This window comes from Sinocyclocheilus rhinocerous, unplaced genomic scaffold, assembly GCF_001515625.1.
Source record: "Sinocyclocheilus rhinocerous isolate Xijiao unplaced genomic scaffold, SAMN03320098_v1.1 scaffold905, whole genome shotgun sequence".
NCBI lineage: Eukaryota > Metazoa > Chordata > Actinopteri > Cypriniformes > Cyprinidae > Sinocyclocheilus > Sinocyclocheilus rhinocerous.
In genome coordinates this window covers 114108-130029 of record NW_015659390.1, presented here as the reverse complement: position 1 = coordinate 130029, position 15922 = coordinate 114108, and the positions used below count along the sequence as shown (strand labels likewise).

Below are 15922 nucleotides of genomic sequence, written 5' to 3'. Positions count from 1 at the left end.
AACAGCTGTTTTCATACAGCGATAGCTGGACGCTTTTGTCCATAATATTAGGAATTTCCTCTTACGACTTTCTGCGCGAGAGCGCCCTCCGGCTTCGAGTATGAATGAAACATACACTGCATGAGTGTTTAGCGCTCCGCGATGTTCATCTCGCCTTATTCTGGGTCCGAATAAAACATCAGATCATGCACAGACTATCCTGTCTCTTTGAATTTAAATCTATATTTATTCACACTGGCTCTTGAAAACCTCTATGCGAACACACTTGCCCGAAAAAGTGCGGGGGACTAATTTACGTGATATTAAAAGTGGGGGGGACACGTCCCCCGCGTAATCTACGCCCCTGGTTCATATAATGTAACAAACATCACACGCCCAGTGTTGCCAGATTGGGCGGGTTCCCGCCCAATTGGGCGGTTTTGAATTTGATTGTGCGGGTAAAAATTGTCTTGGGCGGGTGGACAAAATTTGGGCTGGTTTGGGGTCAGTTTGGCGGTTTTCAATCATATAAATTGCATAGGCTTTACCTGCGAAATTTATCTAACATTATATTATTTATTTTGTCAACATTATTTTGTTTTAAGGAGTTAAAAATGGCCATTATCAACCTTGATTTACATATTCCATCACATTATTTTGACAGTTAAAGTTTTGGGCGGGTTTTTGTGAGCTTTTGGGCTGGAAATCATCCATCCAATCTGGCAACACTGCACACGCCATGAAACAACGTCATCAGTCTCCTCAGCTGGCCAAAGGTTGCTTTTAGTTCAGTGTTGTGCGACATTTTACTTTCCCAACCCAGTGCTCACGCTATCCCTGCACATTGAACCCCATCTTTAACCAGCCATAATTTTAATTTCTCTGGCAGCTGTCAATGTTTGTATGTATTAACTGCAGCTCCTGGAACTGCTTTTCTGAGACCCGGCGTAATGGTCTGAGCAAGTTCACTAGAAACGCTGCACTTGAGGCCTTAAACTAGGTCACGCATCAGTGAAATTACTGGTAATTTGTTAAAAGTAAACCTGAGTATTGCTTTTAAGAGATGTCAGAGACATGCTATGCAGGATACACAGGGAATTACAAACTGTAAAGATACTTTGGCTCTTAACAGTCCAACATGGTCTGATAAAAGGTATCTAAATATAACACTTATCAATAACCTGCAGATATGTGATGTGGTGTCATAAAATCTTACAATTTAAATATGTTTATGTTTTATAAGGGACCATGCTGCATTGCAATAAAAAAAGTGTTCATAAATAGAACGGAGTGAGTTACAAGATATCTTATCCACTAGCGCCCCCCCAATGTTGCTTTGGAAACGATTGGACACACATATTTTTCTCCTAAACATGATCTGAAGCTAAACCTTCAACAAAATGCAGTAAAATGTGCTGCTACAGTAAATACATGCAAATGTATATGTAATGAAATTATTATAAACCAAAAGTATGTATAAATAATTTAATTTCTGTTCACTTTGTTTGGTGTGACAGAATTTGTATTTATTTTTTCTTTTCTTTTTTTGTTGTTGCTGAAACTAGTTGTGGTGGTTTATTAAGATTTTCAATTTTTCACAGCTAAGAAAAAAAGAACCTTGTCAAACTGAGCCACGCACAGTCTTTGTCGTAGAACTTTTAATTGTAATGTAGTTACAATGTAATTACAATTATCTGGCCAGTAGATGGCACTATATTACAATAGAAGATGTTCTGGAAATAACACGGTGATCTTTTTGTTATACAAATTTAAAAAATAGTCCTCGGTGATTATTTTACAAAAACATGTCATGCGATTTCATTAGCACTGCAATAACAGTACAGTACGTCTATCTGTCTATAGTTATGTATGTAGGCTACGGAAAGTCCACAGCTTCGGCTACTCAAACATTTCACACCACAGCAGTTTACACAGTGTCTAATGACTCAAACTCAGCTTATCTGTGACACCGCCATATTGCATTTCAGCTATTATCACAACCATACGTTAACTTTCAATCAGGTTAAACGTTATATTGGACCATATATGTTTATATATGATTACAATCTATTAATTACGTATGAGATTAAAATATGTAGGTGAATTTAAGTAAAATTGTCCACTTGATGACTGTCTAAATGTACCCTAATTCACCCTACTGAAGATAGCTACATCTCAGAGTTCTATTTTAATGTGTAGTAGTGTACATTATACACAAGATGGATTTTGCAGCCATCATGAATGCGAATCTGTTATCAAAGTTTTTATATTCCATTATATAACTCGCATTACAGTACAAAATGGGTAACAATGAAAACGCAATATATATATAGCAAAACTTCTCGACTATGTATGAATGGAAAAGAAAAGACTTATTGTAAATTGTAAATTTACGCATATTGTAAATTCTCGCGGTAGGTTGTGAACTATTGAGCAGCTGTGAAGCCACAACGGAAGTGTTTGTATACCAGCTATTTGTGTCACCTGAACAAATTAAGATGCAGTCAGTTTTCTTATTCAGATACATGCTTTGTCCCGGTGTTTTCGACATTTGAGGGTGTGGTATTTTGAAGTAAGGAAACCACTTGCATAATCCAGCGAGTCATGCACTAGTCTGATCAGCCCGACTCGTTTCCACGAATCTTTTGAACAGTTCGTTTCAAAGAAGTGATTCGAGAAAACAATGCGCCGATTCTTTAACTCAATTAAGTGGTCCATGACAACTGTTTGTATGCGTGTTGATTCGGCTGTCCAATATACAAGTCACAAACATACTTACAGAACGTTTTATTTACAACATTTCTTCTGCCGAAACATACTTGATGTGCGTTCTTGCGTTGGTCTGCAGTCCTATGGTAATTTATAGTAAATACTATAGTGTTTTTGAATACTATAGTAAAGTACTTGAATTAATTTGTTGTGGTTATTCTATAGTTGCTGTGGTAATAACACAACTATAGTAATATAAACAAATTACTTTACCCAATACTGTTAAGTTTTCGACAACTATACTACAATACAGTTTACTGTAGTAAAAACTAAAGTATACTACAGTATACAGTTTATCAGTTCACGTACTACAGTATGCTGTGTAGCATTCATTAACAAAGTGCTGTAAATACTATAATATATACAGTATAATGCACTATAGTATGGTTCAAAAACACTATAGTATTTACTATTAATATAGTATTTTTTCATGTGGGTACTCAAGCGGGCGATTCAGATGTCTCTGAATTTAAACCGTGATGTATATTCAGGTTTTGTAAGCATGATTTTAAATATTTTAAAACATTTTCTTCAAGCTGTTGCTCCGCCATGACAGTATTTGACCTGAAAAAGGCAATCTCAGCTAACAATTTCTGGTTTCCAGAACGTTCTGGAAACAATTAGTTTGCAGAAAATAAACTACAAAGAACGTTCCCAAAACGTTAGGAGCACTGTGTTCTGTGTTTGCTGGGTGCCAGTTCCCTCAATTCACCACAAAATGTTCTTAACTCCCTCAGTATTCAAGGAATTAAGTTTTTAATCGGTCGTCCCGATTTGACTCGTTCAGTCCGAACCGGTTCAATGATTCATTGAACAGAACTGACTTCATGATTCAAATCAAAAGAACCGAACTCTCGACTCCTGAATGAATCAGACACCGCAACAGCTGACAAAATTCTATACGTACATATTCGGCAGTCTTCTTCACTAAACAGAAAGTTTTTCTTTTGTTCACCACATTATTTCTTTCAGTCCAAACATGAAAGACGATGAATTTCCTAGTGTAATAATGCATATTAATTTATGAACACAGCTCAGTAAGAGCTGCTTAGTTCCGCTAGTTCTTCAACCCCTTCTGCTTACTTGACACTTTCAGTCTCGCTGTTTTGCATTGGTCAGTGTAGGCGGAGTTTAAGTCACAGTGCCTTCCAAAACAAGGAACGTGCATGTGTCGACACAAGGACAGATAAGTTACTGCCACCGGGAGGAGAGAGGCGAAGAGCTGCGATGATTTCATAGACATCCTTCCCCGTTATTGACGTTAAAAAGGTAACGTTGGCATCAAAACGCGGACGTTCTGTTTGGATGGTCTTGATAGTTAAAACGGTTCTAGTTGATCCGCGCCTACAGCAATGGCACTGAGAAATCCAAGATGGTCAATGGCTGTGCATTGGGACCTGCTGTTATACTTGTGTGTTAACAGCAGCGAATAAAGTTGTTTATGCTGTGGTGTACCCATTGGTAGATTTGTTAGTAAGTATGAGCTTCCATGAATTGGAGAAACAGTTTGCGTTTTAAGTGTTCAGTGGTTACTTGAATGCTTATTAGAGATATGTTTGAATGATGATCTTATTAAGAAGCAAACTATGATTTTCTATTGGTTTAATCCCAGTGAATACCTTCAGTGTTGTGGAGGTGTCATGGTCGAGATCTAGGAGAGCTCTGAAGGTTCCTTAGTTTCAAATGTGTTCAATCACACCTGTGTTCTTTTCGTTGCTAATATTATTGCTGGTGAAATGTATGATCACCTGATAGGTTATTATGAACCTATTCTTAAATAATCGTTGTTTAATGTCCACCTACTCCAGTTGTACCACAACCCTTGAAGAACATGGACGCATCTGTAGAGTCCATAAGAATGATTTCTGATTCTCAGAGCAAAACATGTGTACAGAATCAGGACACACACAAATATCAAGAGAAAAGCCCATCTGCAAAATCAGGTAACTCCATCACACAGGTAACAGAAAAAAAACTTCCAGTATTTTTATTTTTTGATGTCAAAATCTGCACATCCAGTTAAACTTGACTAAAACAGATCTTTGAGATATATAGTATACATTTTCCTGTTATTTTCATAAGTAATTTTTTGTGTGGTAATAGATTCAATTTAGAAGCTCTCTCTGTTATAAAGTTTCAATGCAAATAATTGAAATGAACTAGTAATGACTATGACTCACAATTTTTCTGATTATTATAAATTAAAAAATTAAATCTATTGTGTGTGTGGTGTGGTGTGTGTTTCACAACTTGGTAAGAAATGTAATCTAAAACATGTTCACCTGATCATAGTTGTGTAACAGTTATGTAATACAAATCATAACTTAATGGAACCCTGTTATTAATGTTGTAAATTTCTTGTGACAGCTGTGATGCTGTAATTACGCAGTCATATACAGTAAGGTATATTGGAGTTAATTAAAGGTGATTCGTGTGCAGACTGTTTTATCATTTATCTGGGATGATTATAAGGTCTGCAATACAGCAGTTCAAACACTTGCCAGTGCTTAATGTGAAATTGTTTGTACGCTGTAAAAAAACGGAAAATGTACTGGTAATTTTCGGAGGACATTTCCGTTAATCATAAAACACAATGCAGTGCAGTGCAAAATTCAAAATATGTGCCCTATTTTTAAAGATTTTTTTACAGTGTAGGACAGCATGGAACAAACCTTGAAAACCAAGGCCATGTGAGGTTGTGTGTGCAATAATTGCTGTGAACACAATCAACCAAGCGATTCTGTGATGTTTTTTGTTACATACTGTAACATTCCATATTCATTAGCTATTTTGGTTGTACTGTACTGTAGTAGTTTGAGAATCATTTTAATGTATTTACGTACTTTGGTATGGTGCTTACATGGCATGTATTATGTACTATCCTGTAATTATATAATATTGTATTTTAAAATATTATTTATGTATCTATAAATATCAAATGTATTTATAAATTTAATATAAAATGTCATATATTGTATTCTCCTCTCTCTCTGTCTCTGTAGGCAATGGTGCAGCGCTGGTGCTGTGTTCTGTATCTGTGGCCTGCCTGAGTGGGTTGATGATGGGCTATGAGATGAGTCTGATATCAGGAGCATTGCTTCAACTCAGGGACGTTTTGACTCTCTCCTGCCCGCAGCAAGAGCAAGTTGTTGGCTCTCTTCTGTTTGGAGCCTTCCTCCTCTCCCTGGGTGGTGGCACCATCCTGGACCGTTACGGACGGCGGTTCTCCATCATCCTCACGGCGCTGCTGTGTGTGTTGGGCACACTTCTGAGCGTGTGTGTGGTGTCATTTTGGGTGCTGGTAGTCGGGCGGATGCTTGTCGGCATGGCGGTTGCGCTGTCAGGCACAGCGTCGTGTCTTTACGCGGCAGAAGTGGCACCGGCTGCCTGGCGCGGGAGGTGCGTGTGTGTGTATGAGTTGATGGTAGTTTTAGGGATGCTGTTGGGTTTTGGAATGAGCTGGGCATTCGCAGGGGTCTCGGATGGATGGAGGTTTACGTTTGGTTGTGTGCTGTTCCCTGCTTTGCTGCAAGCTGGCATCATGCCGCTTTTGCCGCAGAGTCCGCGCTTTTTGCTGGCCCAGCAGCGTGAGAAGGAGGCTCACGCAACTCTCCTCCGTCTTCGTGCTGGAATCAAAGGAGTAGACGCAGTGGAGGACGAACTTCGGGCGATATGCATGGCATTGGGGGCGGAGCGCCTGCACGGCTTCCTGGACCTCTTCCGTTCTCGTGACAATATGCTTCAGAGACTGCTTGTTGGCGCTGCGCTAGTTTTCTTGCAGCAGGCTACGGGACAGCCCAACATTTTAGCGTATGCGTCGACTGTTCTCAGCAGCGTGGGCTTCCATGGGAATGAGGCAGCGACTCTTGCATCCACAGGGTTTGGTGTGGTTAAAGTGGGTGGGACCATTCCTGCAGTCTTTCTAGTGGACAAAGTGGGGCCTAAAGCCTTACTATGTGTTGGCGCCGTTGTTATGACATTGTCAACAGCAACACTGGGAGCTGTTACTCTGCAAAGCCGCACACATGTTTCTAGCCTATGCAGAGGCCCCGTTAATAAAGCAAACCTCACAGGTTTTGGGACGGGAGAAGAGACTGGTTTCCAGACAAACACTCCACTGGGTTTGTACCAGCCTTCTTACCATGAACTTCAAAACAAGCACAAAACAAATGCTTTCCTCACTAGCATTAATGACACTAAGGACCAATGGATTTTAAACTACACTCCTGATCATAGGACAGCATTAATGGAACTGGCTGAGGGTTCCGAGAAAGACAGTTCCAAAATTGCACTTCAATCTCTTCATGTTAATGAAGTGTCACCCTCTCTGAAATGGATCTCTCTGGTCAGCTTGCTGGTATATGTAGCTGGATTTTCCATCAGCTTGGGACCAAGTAAGATTCAGTCACTGTTCATACTGTCACATAAAACAAAAATGTCCTGTTAAAGGAATAGTTCATCCAAAAATTAAACACTGTTGAAATTGTACTCACTCTCAGGCCAAAGATGTTGATGAGTTTGTTTCTTCATCAGAACAGATTTGGAGAAATTTAGCATTAAATTACTTGCTCACCACTGGGTCTTCTTCAGTGAATGGGTGCCGTCAGAATGAGAGTCCAAACAGTAAAAACATACATCACAATAATCCACAAGTAAACCACATGACTCCAGTCCATCACTTAACATCTTGTGAAGCAGAATGCTGCATGTTTGTAATAAACAAGTCAACCATTAAAGCATTTTTTACTTTATACTGTTGCTTCTGGTTAAAATATGAATCCTCTATTTATAATATTGCTTTCTCCGATGAAGAAACAAACTAATCTTGGATGGCCTGAGGGTGAACAAATTGTCATTTTTGGATGAGCTATTCCTTTAAAGGAGTGGTCCATCCAAAATTAAATTCTGTCATCAGTTAATCACCTGTTTCTTCTTTGGATCACAAAAGAAAGTTGTTGTTGTTTTTTTATTTAAAAAGTTCTTTTTTAAACTAAATTTATTTATGCCTTTGTGTAATCATCAATCTGCAGTGGTTCATGTGGTTTTGAGTGCGATCTTCCCGACTGGCATCCGTGGAAAGGCTGTGTCCGTCATCTCTGCCTTTAACTGGGCCACAAATTTGCTCATATCGATGACCTTCCTTACTCTGACAGGTAACACACACAAACACAGAGTGAAGGGTTATTTACAGCTATGAGATCAGTAGATCATGGTGACCCAGTTGTATTGCAGGATGCAGTCAGTGTATTTATCAGTATCTGGGTTCTGAAGGTCATCCAATAAAACCAAGAAGATTGAGGCTGTCTCTATTTAGATAAGTAGTTCATTTGTGTGTTCTCATGGGGTAAGCAATTGCTGATTTGACACTTTTGTACTCTGGGTGCTTGATCTGTCACTGTTAGGAGGAAAATATTACAATTAATGTTACTTTTTCTCAAACTTAGGGTTAGTGGTAAATTCCTAAGCCTAAATACAAAATCTGTCTCTTATTGTTTGTGCTACAGACTTGAATGTCATTAAATTTCTAAAAAGTGTCTGACAAAGCCAGACACCATAATGTCCCTTCAGGAGTTATGTAAGAGCACAGTTAATTTTGCCATAGGTCATTAACTAACAAGGTAAAAAGGATAAGTTGTTTTGATTCAATTACTACTCTGTAAAAACAGTGGATTGATTATTAATGTTAGAATTGAACCCAGCATGTTTTTCCCATAGTCTACAAGCATTGCTCTAGCTAGCCTAAAATGATATAAATCAAAGGTTTTCAAACAGGTCCAGGGACCTCAAGGGGCCTGCTTGGTCCACAATGGGGTCTGTGAAAAATTTGAGTTAAAAAATTAAGCATGTCAGTGTCTGGAATAATTGTTGTGAAAAGGTCACTACAGATACATTTTAAATAAATTAACATGACACAATAATGGGTAGAAAAAAAGATAGGCTTAATACAATGTTTTTATTTTTCATATATATTTACATTACATATCAGATGACTAGCAGCTCGCTCTCTTCACCTCTTTGTACACTCTTGTTATCCTCTGTGGTTGATTACAAAGCATCAAACTCAGGAACCTAACTTTCACAACTGCTTATTCATCCTATCTTAAAGGGTTAGTTCAGTGGCCAATCAGAGCACACCTCGCTTTTCAGACCGATGAGCTTTGTAAAAATCGACGCGTTTCAGAAAGGCGGGGCATAGAGGAGAAACAATAATGTACAGTATGTGGAAAATGTTTTTTGAACCTTAAACCGCATAAACACATTTCATTACACCAAATAATGATCTTTTTAGCAACGTCATATGACCCCTTTAAAGTAAACAAAGGACGTATTGCAAGTACTTTCCATAGCATTCAAGCATTTTTACACTCAAGTATATATGGCATTAACCTAAAAACAAGCAAATAACATAACACTGAAACAGGTAAATAGCAATATCAGTATCCAAACACAATATAAGCAATGTTTTGTTCTCAGAAACTGATCGCAAAATGTGGCTGGAGTTAGGATTGTGTTTAGAGGCAGTTTGCCAAACATCCATTTGCCACCTGTGGGGATGTTCCTGCAGAGATGGAATGAAAACACAAACTTACAAAGTTTTGCACAGAACAATAAACAAAAAATAGGTTTTGTAGCAGAAAGGAGTGTTTTTCAGAGGTCATTTACTGAAACGTGTTGTGGTTGTAGAGAGGATCGGCCTGCCCTCGGTGATCTTCTCCTACGCTGCTATGAGCTTCGTGTTGGTGGTGTTTGTGATTGTATTTGTGCCAGAGACGAAAGGCCGATCTCTGGAACAGATCTCTAAGGAGCTTGCCATGAAGTGAGTGCACTCACACATACACATGCAAATGCCTCTCATGTTAATGATCCCATTGACCTGTGTTGTTCTCATATTAAGTCAGTTAGTTATGATGACCCTATGGTCACCCTAAATTAACAGTGTTTGTTAAGGTATCACTGCTCATTAAATGTATTAAAAATTTGGCATGGAAGATTATTTTATTAATTAAGATGTTATTTATTAAATAATTTTATTTGTGAATGTTTTAATTAGTGCTGTCATACAATTAATCGCGATTAATTGCATCCAAAATAAAACTTTTTGTTTACATAATATATGTGTGTGTGTACTATGTATATTTATTATGTACATATGAATACACACACATGCATGTATATATTTAAGAAAAATATGTAACATTTATATATTAAATATATTTATATATGATATAAATTATATGAATATAAATATATACATGTAAATATTTTCAAAATATGTGCTGTATGTGTGTGTATTTATATATACATAATAAATATACACAATACACACATATTATGTAAACAAAAACTTTTATTTTGGATGCTATTAATCGCGATTAATCGTTTGACAGCACTAGTTTTAATGTATTTATTAAATCTTAAAAATATATGGCTAAAAAAGTCCTACAGATTTACAATTAAGGAGAGATTTAGGCATACAGAATATCATAGAGACTTGGGATGATAAACATTGCTTTTTCAGCAACCTGGGGCCTGTAACGCGCAATTATTTCAGATAACTCAATCCAGCCATACTAATCATCAACAACAGGTGCGTTCGAAGAACCGAATTAGCCAGATCCTGATTAGCGCGATGATATCATCTTGGATGTGAAGTTTCATCTCGGATGTAATAAGCGACGTACGAAGAACGGGCCCCTGTTCTACGACAGTTACACACCCCATTCGGCTAAAAATTACTTTATAGGCTAATAGTGATGTGAGGGTCAAAAACATTCATACATCCAATTTTAAAATGCTTGGCACTTGCCCCACATTGGATGTGTCAGTGACTTTTTGTTTTAAAGTGCATCATTGTAATGATCAGACACCTGTCTTGTTCTGCAGGAATCACCTGAGCAGCAGACTTCTGTGTGACAGAAGAAAACACGAGGCTGCAGCACAGCCCTCACAGGAGGAAAAAGCCCTCGCAACTGTTTGACTTTTTGCCTAGATGAAGAGTGGAAGAGCACAAGGGTATTGCAAACAACCGATTGTTCTTGGTGCCGTCTGGCAACTTACAGGACAGACAAACCTGTGACTGCACTTTTCAAAGTATTGAAGAGATAGAACTGATTGATGTTGTCATGGTTATAATTTAGCTTAATAAACCTTCCCATGGCATGATGGGTCAGTTGAGAAGAGTTTATATGTCAATCTGATATATTTGTATTCTTTTTTTAAATGCATTTTAAGTAGTTTTGGTACTGATTGAGATTTATATGGAGAATTTACAGCTTACTGGTATGAAACACTTTGGAAATTGTGCAATCATGACCATAATCATGCCATGACAAGTCAAAGCCAAGTTCTGTGGCCCAGCCGCATGTCAGTGTTTGTGTGCTGAGCACTACTATAGACAACACCTGAAGGTGTCTCTGGCAGGAGATGCCGTCATGTAATCAGGTTAACTGATTAACAGGTTAATGTTATGTAATATTACAAACTGAAATTTTGTTCATTCAAAAATATATGTGATTATCTCTTTTCTCTTGCTCCAAGTCGTTTTGACTTAAAAACACATTTTGTTTTGTTTACATTGAAATTTTTGACAGAATTAGATTAAAAACACATTTGATAATTATAAAACAAAAATAAAATGCATGTAAATATAGTTAAGATTGTAGCGATATGCTTTTCTATAGATTAATTTTTTTCCAGTAAGCCAGCGAATTATGTAAATTTAATCATAGACATGACTTCCCTGAGGTAAATGTGACATCACGTGACTTGTTTTATCGACGGTGGTTCAAACACTTATTGAACGAGTACATGAGGCATGATACGTTTCAGTAAGTTGCATTTTATCTTTTACGACCCTCTAAAGTTTATCCATGTTTTTCCCGCACTGTATTTAGTAAAGAGGAAAAGATGATTGGTTTACTCGCGCTAGTCTTTGCAACTTCAGGGATCTTATCTATGCACAACCAGCTTGTAACACTCCAAAGAGAAAGGAAAACTTGAAATCGCATCATATGACCCCTTTAATTTCCACTGAGGCGGCTACAGCGATCTGTCACGCCACAGAAGAGCGTCAAAACGACATTTATTGTTAAAATTTCGCAGTATAACCAACACATTGAAAACTCATTGAAAACTTTTTTACTTTGCTTATAACCGCGTTTCAAACGGTCCATTGTGACTAATCTGCATAGAGTTAGAATATGAATAGCCTAAACTTGTTTGTGCGGATGAAATTTAAACGATGAAATGAAAGAATGAATGTAAACGTGGTAATAGCATAAAAGATAAAATAATAATCAAATTAAACATAAAATAGTTACAAAACTATTCAGTGAGGCAGTGGACATGCAGTACTTTGAATGACCTGTGGGCCTAAATATGAGTAATGCTGGGGTATTCCTCTTGCACAGACACAGAAGCAATGACTTAATATAGGGATTATTTTATTTTGTTATAATAAAATACAAAAGTTTTCACATACTACATAAACATATGAACCAACAACTCCTTCACAACCCAGAGTGTTCTTGTCCACAGTATACACCAGATATACATCACCTGCTGTTTAAATGTGAATTGTTTGCCCTTTAACTTCTCGCTTCTGACATATAGTATCAATAAAAGAGCTCCAAAAATGTCACTAGAATCAAATTAGCTAAAATTTCCAAGAAGTTTCAGTAAAACGCGATCCTTAAATGTCACTGCTTGACAAGGTTTTACTTTGGTGTCCATGCATTATATAATACAGTTAATTCAAGTGTTTATATATACACAATGTCAGCAACACAATGTCAATGCACTAATGGTCCTCTTCTGAGCTTTAAGAGGTCGTCATTAATCAATGTGGGGTCCGAACACCAAAGTCAAGGTTCAAAGGCATGACACTGAAAACACACGACCCAGACCCGCTTGGACGTGAAATGGCAAAAGCTGCCTTGGAGACACATACAGTACAACAGTTACAAGCCTTAAAACATTCAATGATAAGGTGCTTTTCATTTCAAACTGGTGCCTACGTGTGTGTGTGTGGTTTATGACAGAGCTTTCTGACACTCAAACAGCAGAGGATAAATCTGCTCCACTGCGGACGCCACGCTCTGCACATTTGGTCCTAGAGAGAGGGAAAGACGGTTATTGATAGGATAAGATCTAACATTAGTTCAGCTTTTCGTTTTACAAGAAAGCAGGTACTAAACAGTGGGTTGCATTAAAGGGGTGGTTCAGTGGTTTTTTTCTAGGCTTGATTGTGTTTATGGGGTGCAGTCTAACGTGTTAAAGGGATAGTTCACCCCCCCAAAAAAAAGTGATGTTTATCTGCTTACCCCCGGGGCATCCAAGATGTAGGTGACTGTTTCTTCAATAGAACACAAACTGAGATTTTTAACTCAAACCGCTGCAGTCTGTCAGTCATATAATGCAAGTGGATGGAATCACGGCTAAAACATACAATAAAACAAAAAAAAAACATACACAAACAAAACCAAATTAAACCCTGCGGCTCGTGACGATACATTGATATGTAAAGACACAAAACGATCGGTCTGTGCAAGAAACTGAACAGTATTTATATCGTTTTTTTACCTCTGATGCACTAAAATGCCCTGGGGGTAAGCAGATAAACATCAAATTTTCATTTTTGGGTGAACTATCCTTTTAATGCTTCATTTTTTTTTGTTGTAGTCCCTACCAGCCATTTTTGTAGGCATTAAACTGCCAGAACTTTAAAAGACATCTCTGTTTGCATTGAACTTTCAGCTTCGTAACTTTGCAGATATTGTTTATGCTCAAACGGCAACATTACACACTAACTAACGTTAAAAAAGTGAAATCGCAATGAACCACCCCTTTAATTATTCATGGTCATATTTGTATGAAAATTATTTCATGCAGAAATCATGAAAAAAATTCTTAAATAGGTTTACGCTTAAATATAAAATAAAAATTGGATCCAACTCAAACCATGCAAAAATATTAATAATAAAAAAATCGGATTTTTAAAAAATCAGACCTAGAAACATTAAGCCAAAATGTTTTATCTATTATTATATTAAGTAAAATATGCTACAATATTATTTAATATTTTCTGCACATATAAAAACACTAAGACAATTATTAATTAATATCACTGATGAATAAAAACATTTGAATCTTAAACAAATAAAAAGACTCCAGAGCCTCATTGTAGCTTACTACATTATATTTGCTCATATCCAGACCTTCAGGATTTACACAGTCCTGTGGGCTGCCTTTAATGTAATGTGGCTAAATAATCTGGGAATAATTCTTACTAATGCAGTAATCTGTATGAGCTCTATGGAGGCAAGCACTGAAGTCTTGGTAATTTAAAATTCTTAAGTAACTTGACACTGAAGTCATTTTTATTGGTAGTTTTCATACGAATTCATTAAATATTACAGACTGGCATTGTATTCAAAGGTTCTTCAACTGTCCAGATATTTGCAGTACATTCCAGATAAACCCAGATTATGGTAGTGAAAATGATGCTGAGCGAATGCTGTGTGAGTGGTTTACCTGTAACAGTGATATTGCCTGTGGAAAACACCTGCACTGTACTCCTGAGGTTTTTAATTCTGTATGACGCAGCAGGATGGAGCTCGGGTTCATAGCTAAAAATACACAGACACAAATATAGTGATGAGACCCGCAATCCAGCTGTAGGAGAACATGTTCCTTGGCATGTTTTGAGATTGCTCAATGCCGCATTCACCATTTCACCACTAGAGAGCACTGTTCCCCTTTTTTAGACCCTTAAGGTTCCTTTGGAGCCGGTGTTAACATCTGTCTCTGGTGATCCAATCACAAGTGGTCAGGCAAGACACATTACTGTTCACAGCTGGTATTAACATGCATCTCAAATGTGCCTCCTGTGACCACTTGTGACTGGATTTCATTGAAGGGAAGGTCTCAGATTTCATCACTACATCCATCACTAACTGTTTAAACCTGTATTTAGCTCTGACCAGTTGTCAAATTGGCCCAAAACGGATGTTAATACCAAATGTAAACGAGCATGAGCACAATTTGTACGTTTACAAAGCCACTCCATTGTCTCTTAATTGCTTTCATTAATACTAGCCATCCACAACGCAAATGCACATACTATTAAAATACATGGGTTAATGAAATTTCTGTGGAGTTTGAGAACACCATGAGAGCAAATATAATGCAGGGTTCCCACGGGTCCTTGAAAGTTTGTGAATATGAAAAAAAAAATTCAAGGCCCTGGAAAGTTTTTGAAAGTGCTTGAATTTATTTTGTAAAATATAAGTTTATAAGTTTTCTGGAAAAAATTACATATTATTCCCTCTGGTCGACTAATGTGTTATTTCGCCAACACTTCATGGCCTATGCATACTAGCTTGCTTGATTTACATTAGTTACGCGCATTTTACGCGTTACGTTAAGTGTTTCCCACATGAGACAATTTGTGTTGTATATGGCAAGCCAAAAGAGTCAGAATTAAATTTATGTCGTTAAATACAGCGTTTTTTACCATTTACGTGCATTTTTAACAGCGTCTGCTATCAAGATGGCGTATTTAACGGCGCTAATGCCGTTTTAAACGCCGGAAAAACTGCGTTTTGTATGTAAAAAAGAGTGTAATTCTGACTCTTTTGGCTTGCCATAGTTGTACGTTGTCATGACGTTCATGCACACGAAACTACTACAATGGTACCTTAACGTTTCACAGACACACTGTGAAATTAATGTTGAATTGCTTTGCTTGTTAAGATAATGTTAACCCATGAGGCAAGAAAAACTTAAAAGCATATTCATATATCTTAAAACTTCTGATTACATGAGCCTAAGCTCTTTTCAATAAAATCCATGCAAAAGTTAATATCAGATCATTTTAGAATACAGTATAGGATGTACCGAATATTCTTCAGTTTTATGCAAAACAGAAATACGACAAATAGAATATCAGATCTCTGTCATATGGCCAAAAATAAATGCAAAAAAATAAATAATATGCTTTTTTTGCATAGTTGTGTTTGACACATGAAAACTGTAACAGTGTATCTTACAAGGTAACACCGTGTAACCTTGCTCTCACTTGAAATGTGTCCCCACATTAAGTCCTTGAATTTGAGGGTATTGGACCTGGAAAATCCTTGAAAGGACCTTGAATTTTAAGTTAACCAAGGTGTGG

General features: G+C 37.3%; 3 protein-coding genes across 3 annotated transcripts in view; 2 read left to right on the top strand and 1 right to left on the bottom strand.

Moving 5' to 3' along the window:
* The first annotated feature begins 3891 nt into the window (after nt 1-3891).
* Nucleotides 3892-11192, top strand: slc2a12 (solute carrier family 2 member 12). Its single transcript, XM_016532481.1, has 6 exons — nt 3892-4017; nt 4557-4691; nt 5751-7142; nt 7779-7901; nt 9433-9565; nt 10633-11192. Exons 2-6 carry the CDS (start codon nt 4580-4582, stop codon nt 10724-10726), a joined length of 1854 nt encoding a protein of 617 aa, XP_016387967.1. The 5' UTR covers nt 3892-4017; nt 4557-4579; the 3' UTR covers nt 10727-11192.
* Nucleotides 11193-11515: 323 nt separating this feature from the next.
* LOC107723756 (transcription factor 21) overlaps nt 11516-15922 on the top strand; it is a 65724-nt gene continuing 61317 nt past the window's right edge. Inside the window, exon 1 of the mRNA XM_016532469.1 lies at nt 11516-11576. The gene's annotated coding sequence lies outside the window, so the exon portion shown is untranslated. The remainder of the gene's footprint in view (nt 11577-15922) is intronic.
* LOC107723755 (TATA box-binding protein-like protein 1) overlaps nt 12186-15922 on the bottom strand; it is an 8846-nt gene continuing 5109 nt past the window's right edge. The window contains exons 6-7 of the mRNA XM_016532467.1: nt 14281-14375; nt 12186-12859 (exon numbers count right to left, since the gene is read on the bottom strand). Of these exons, the coding sequence (XP_016387953.1) occupies nt 12780-12859; nt 14281-14375 (175 nt within the window). The 3' untranslated portion in view covers nt 12186-12779. The remainder of the gene's footprint in view (nt 12860-14280; nt 14376-15922) is intronic.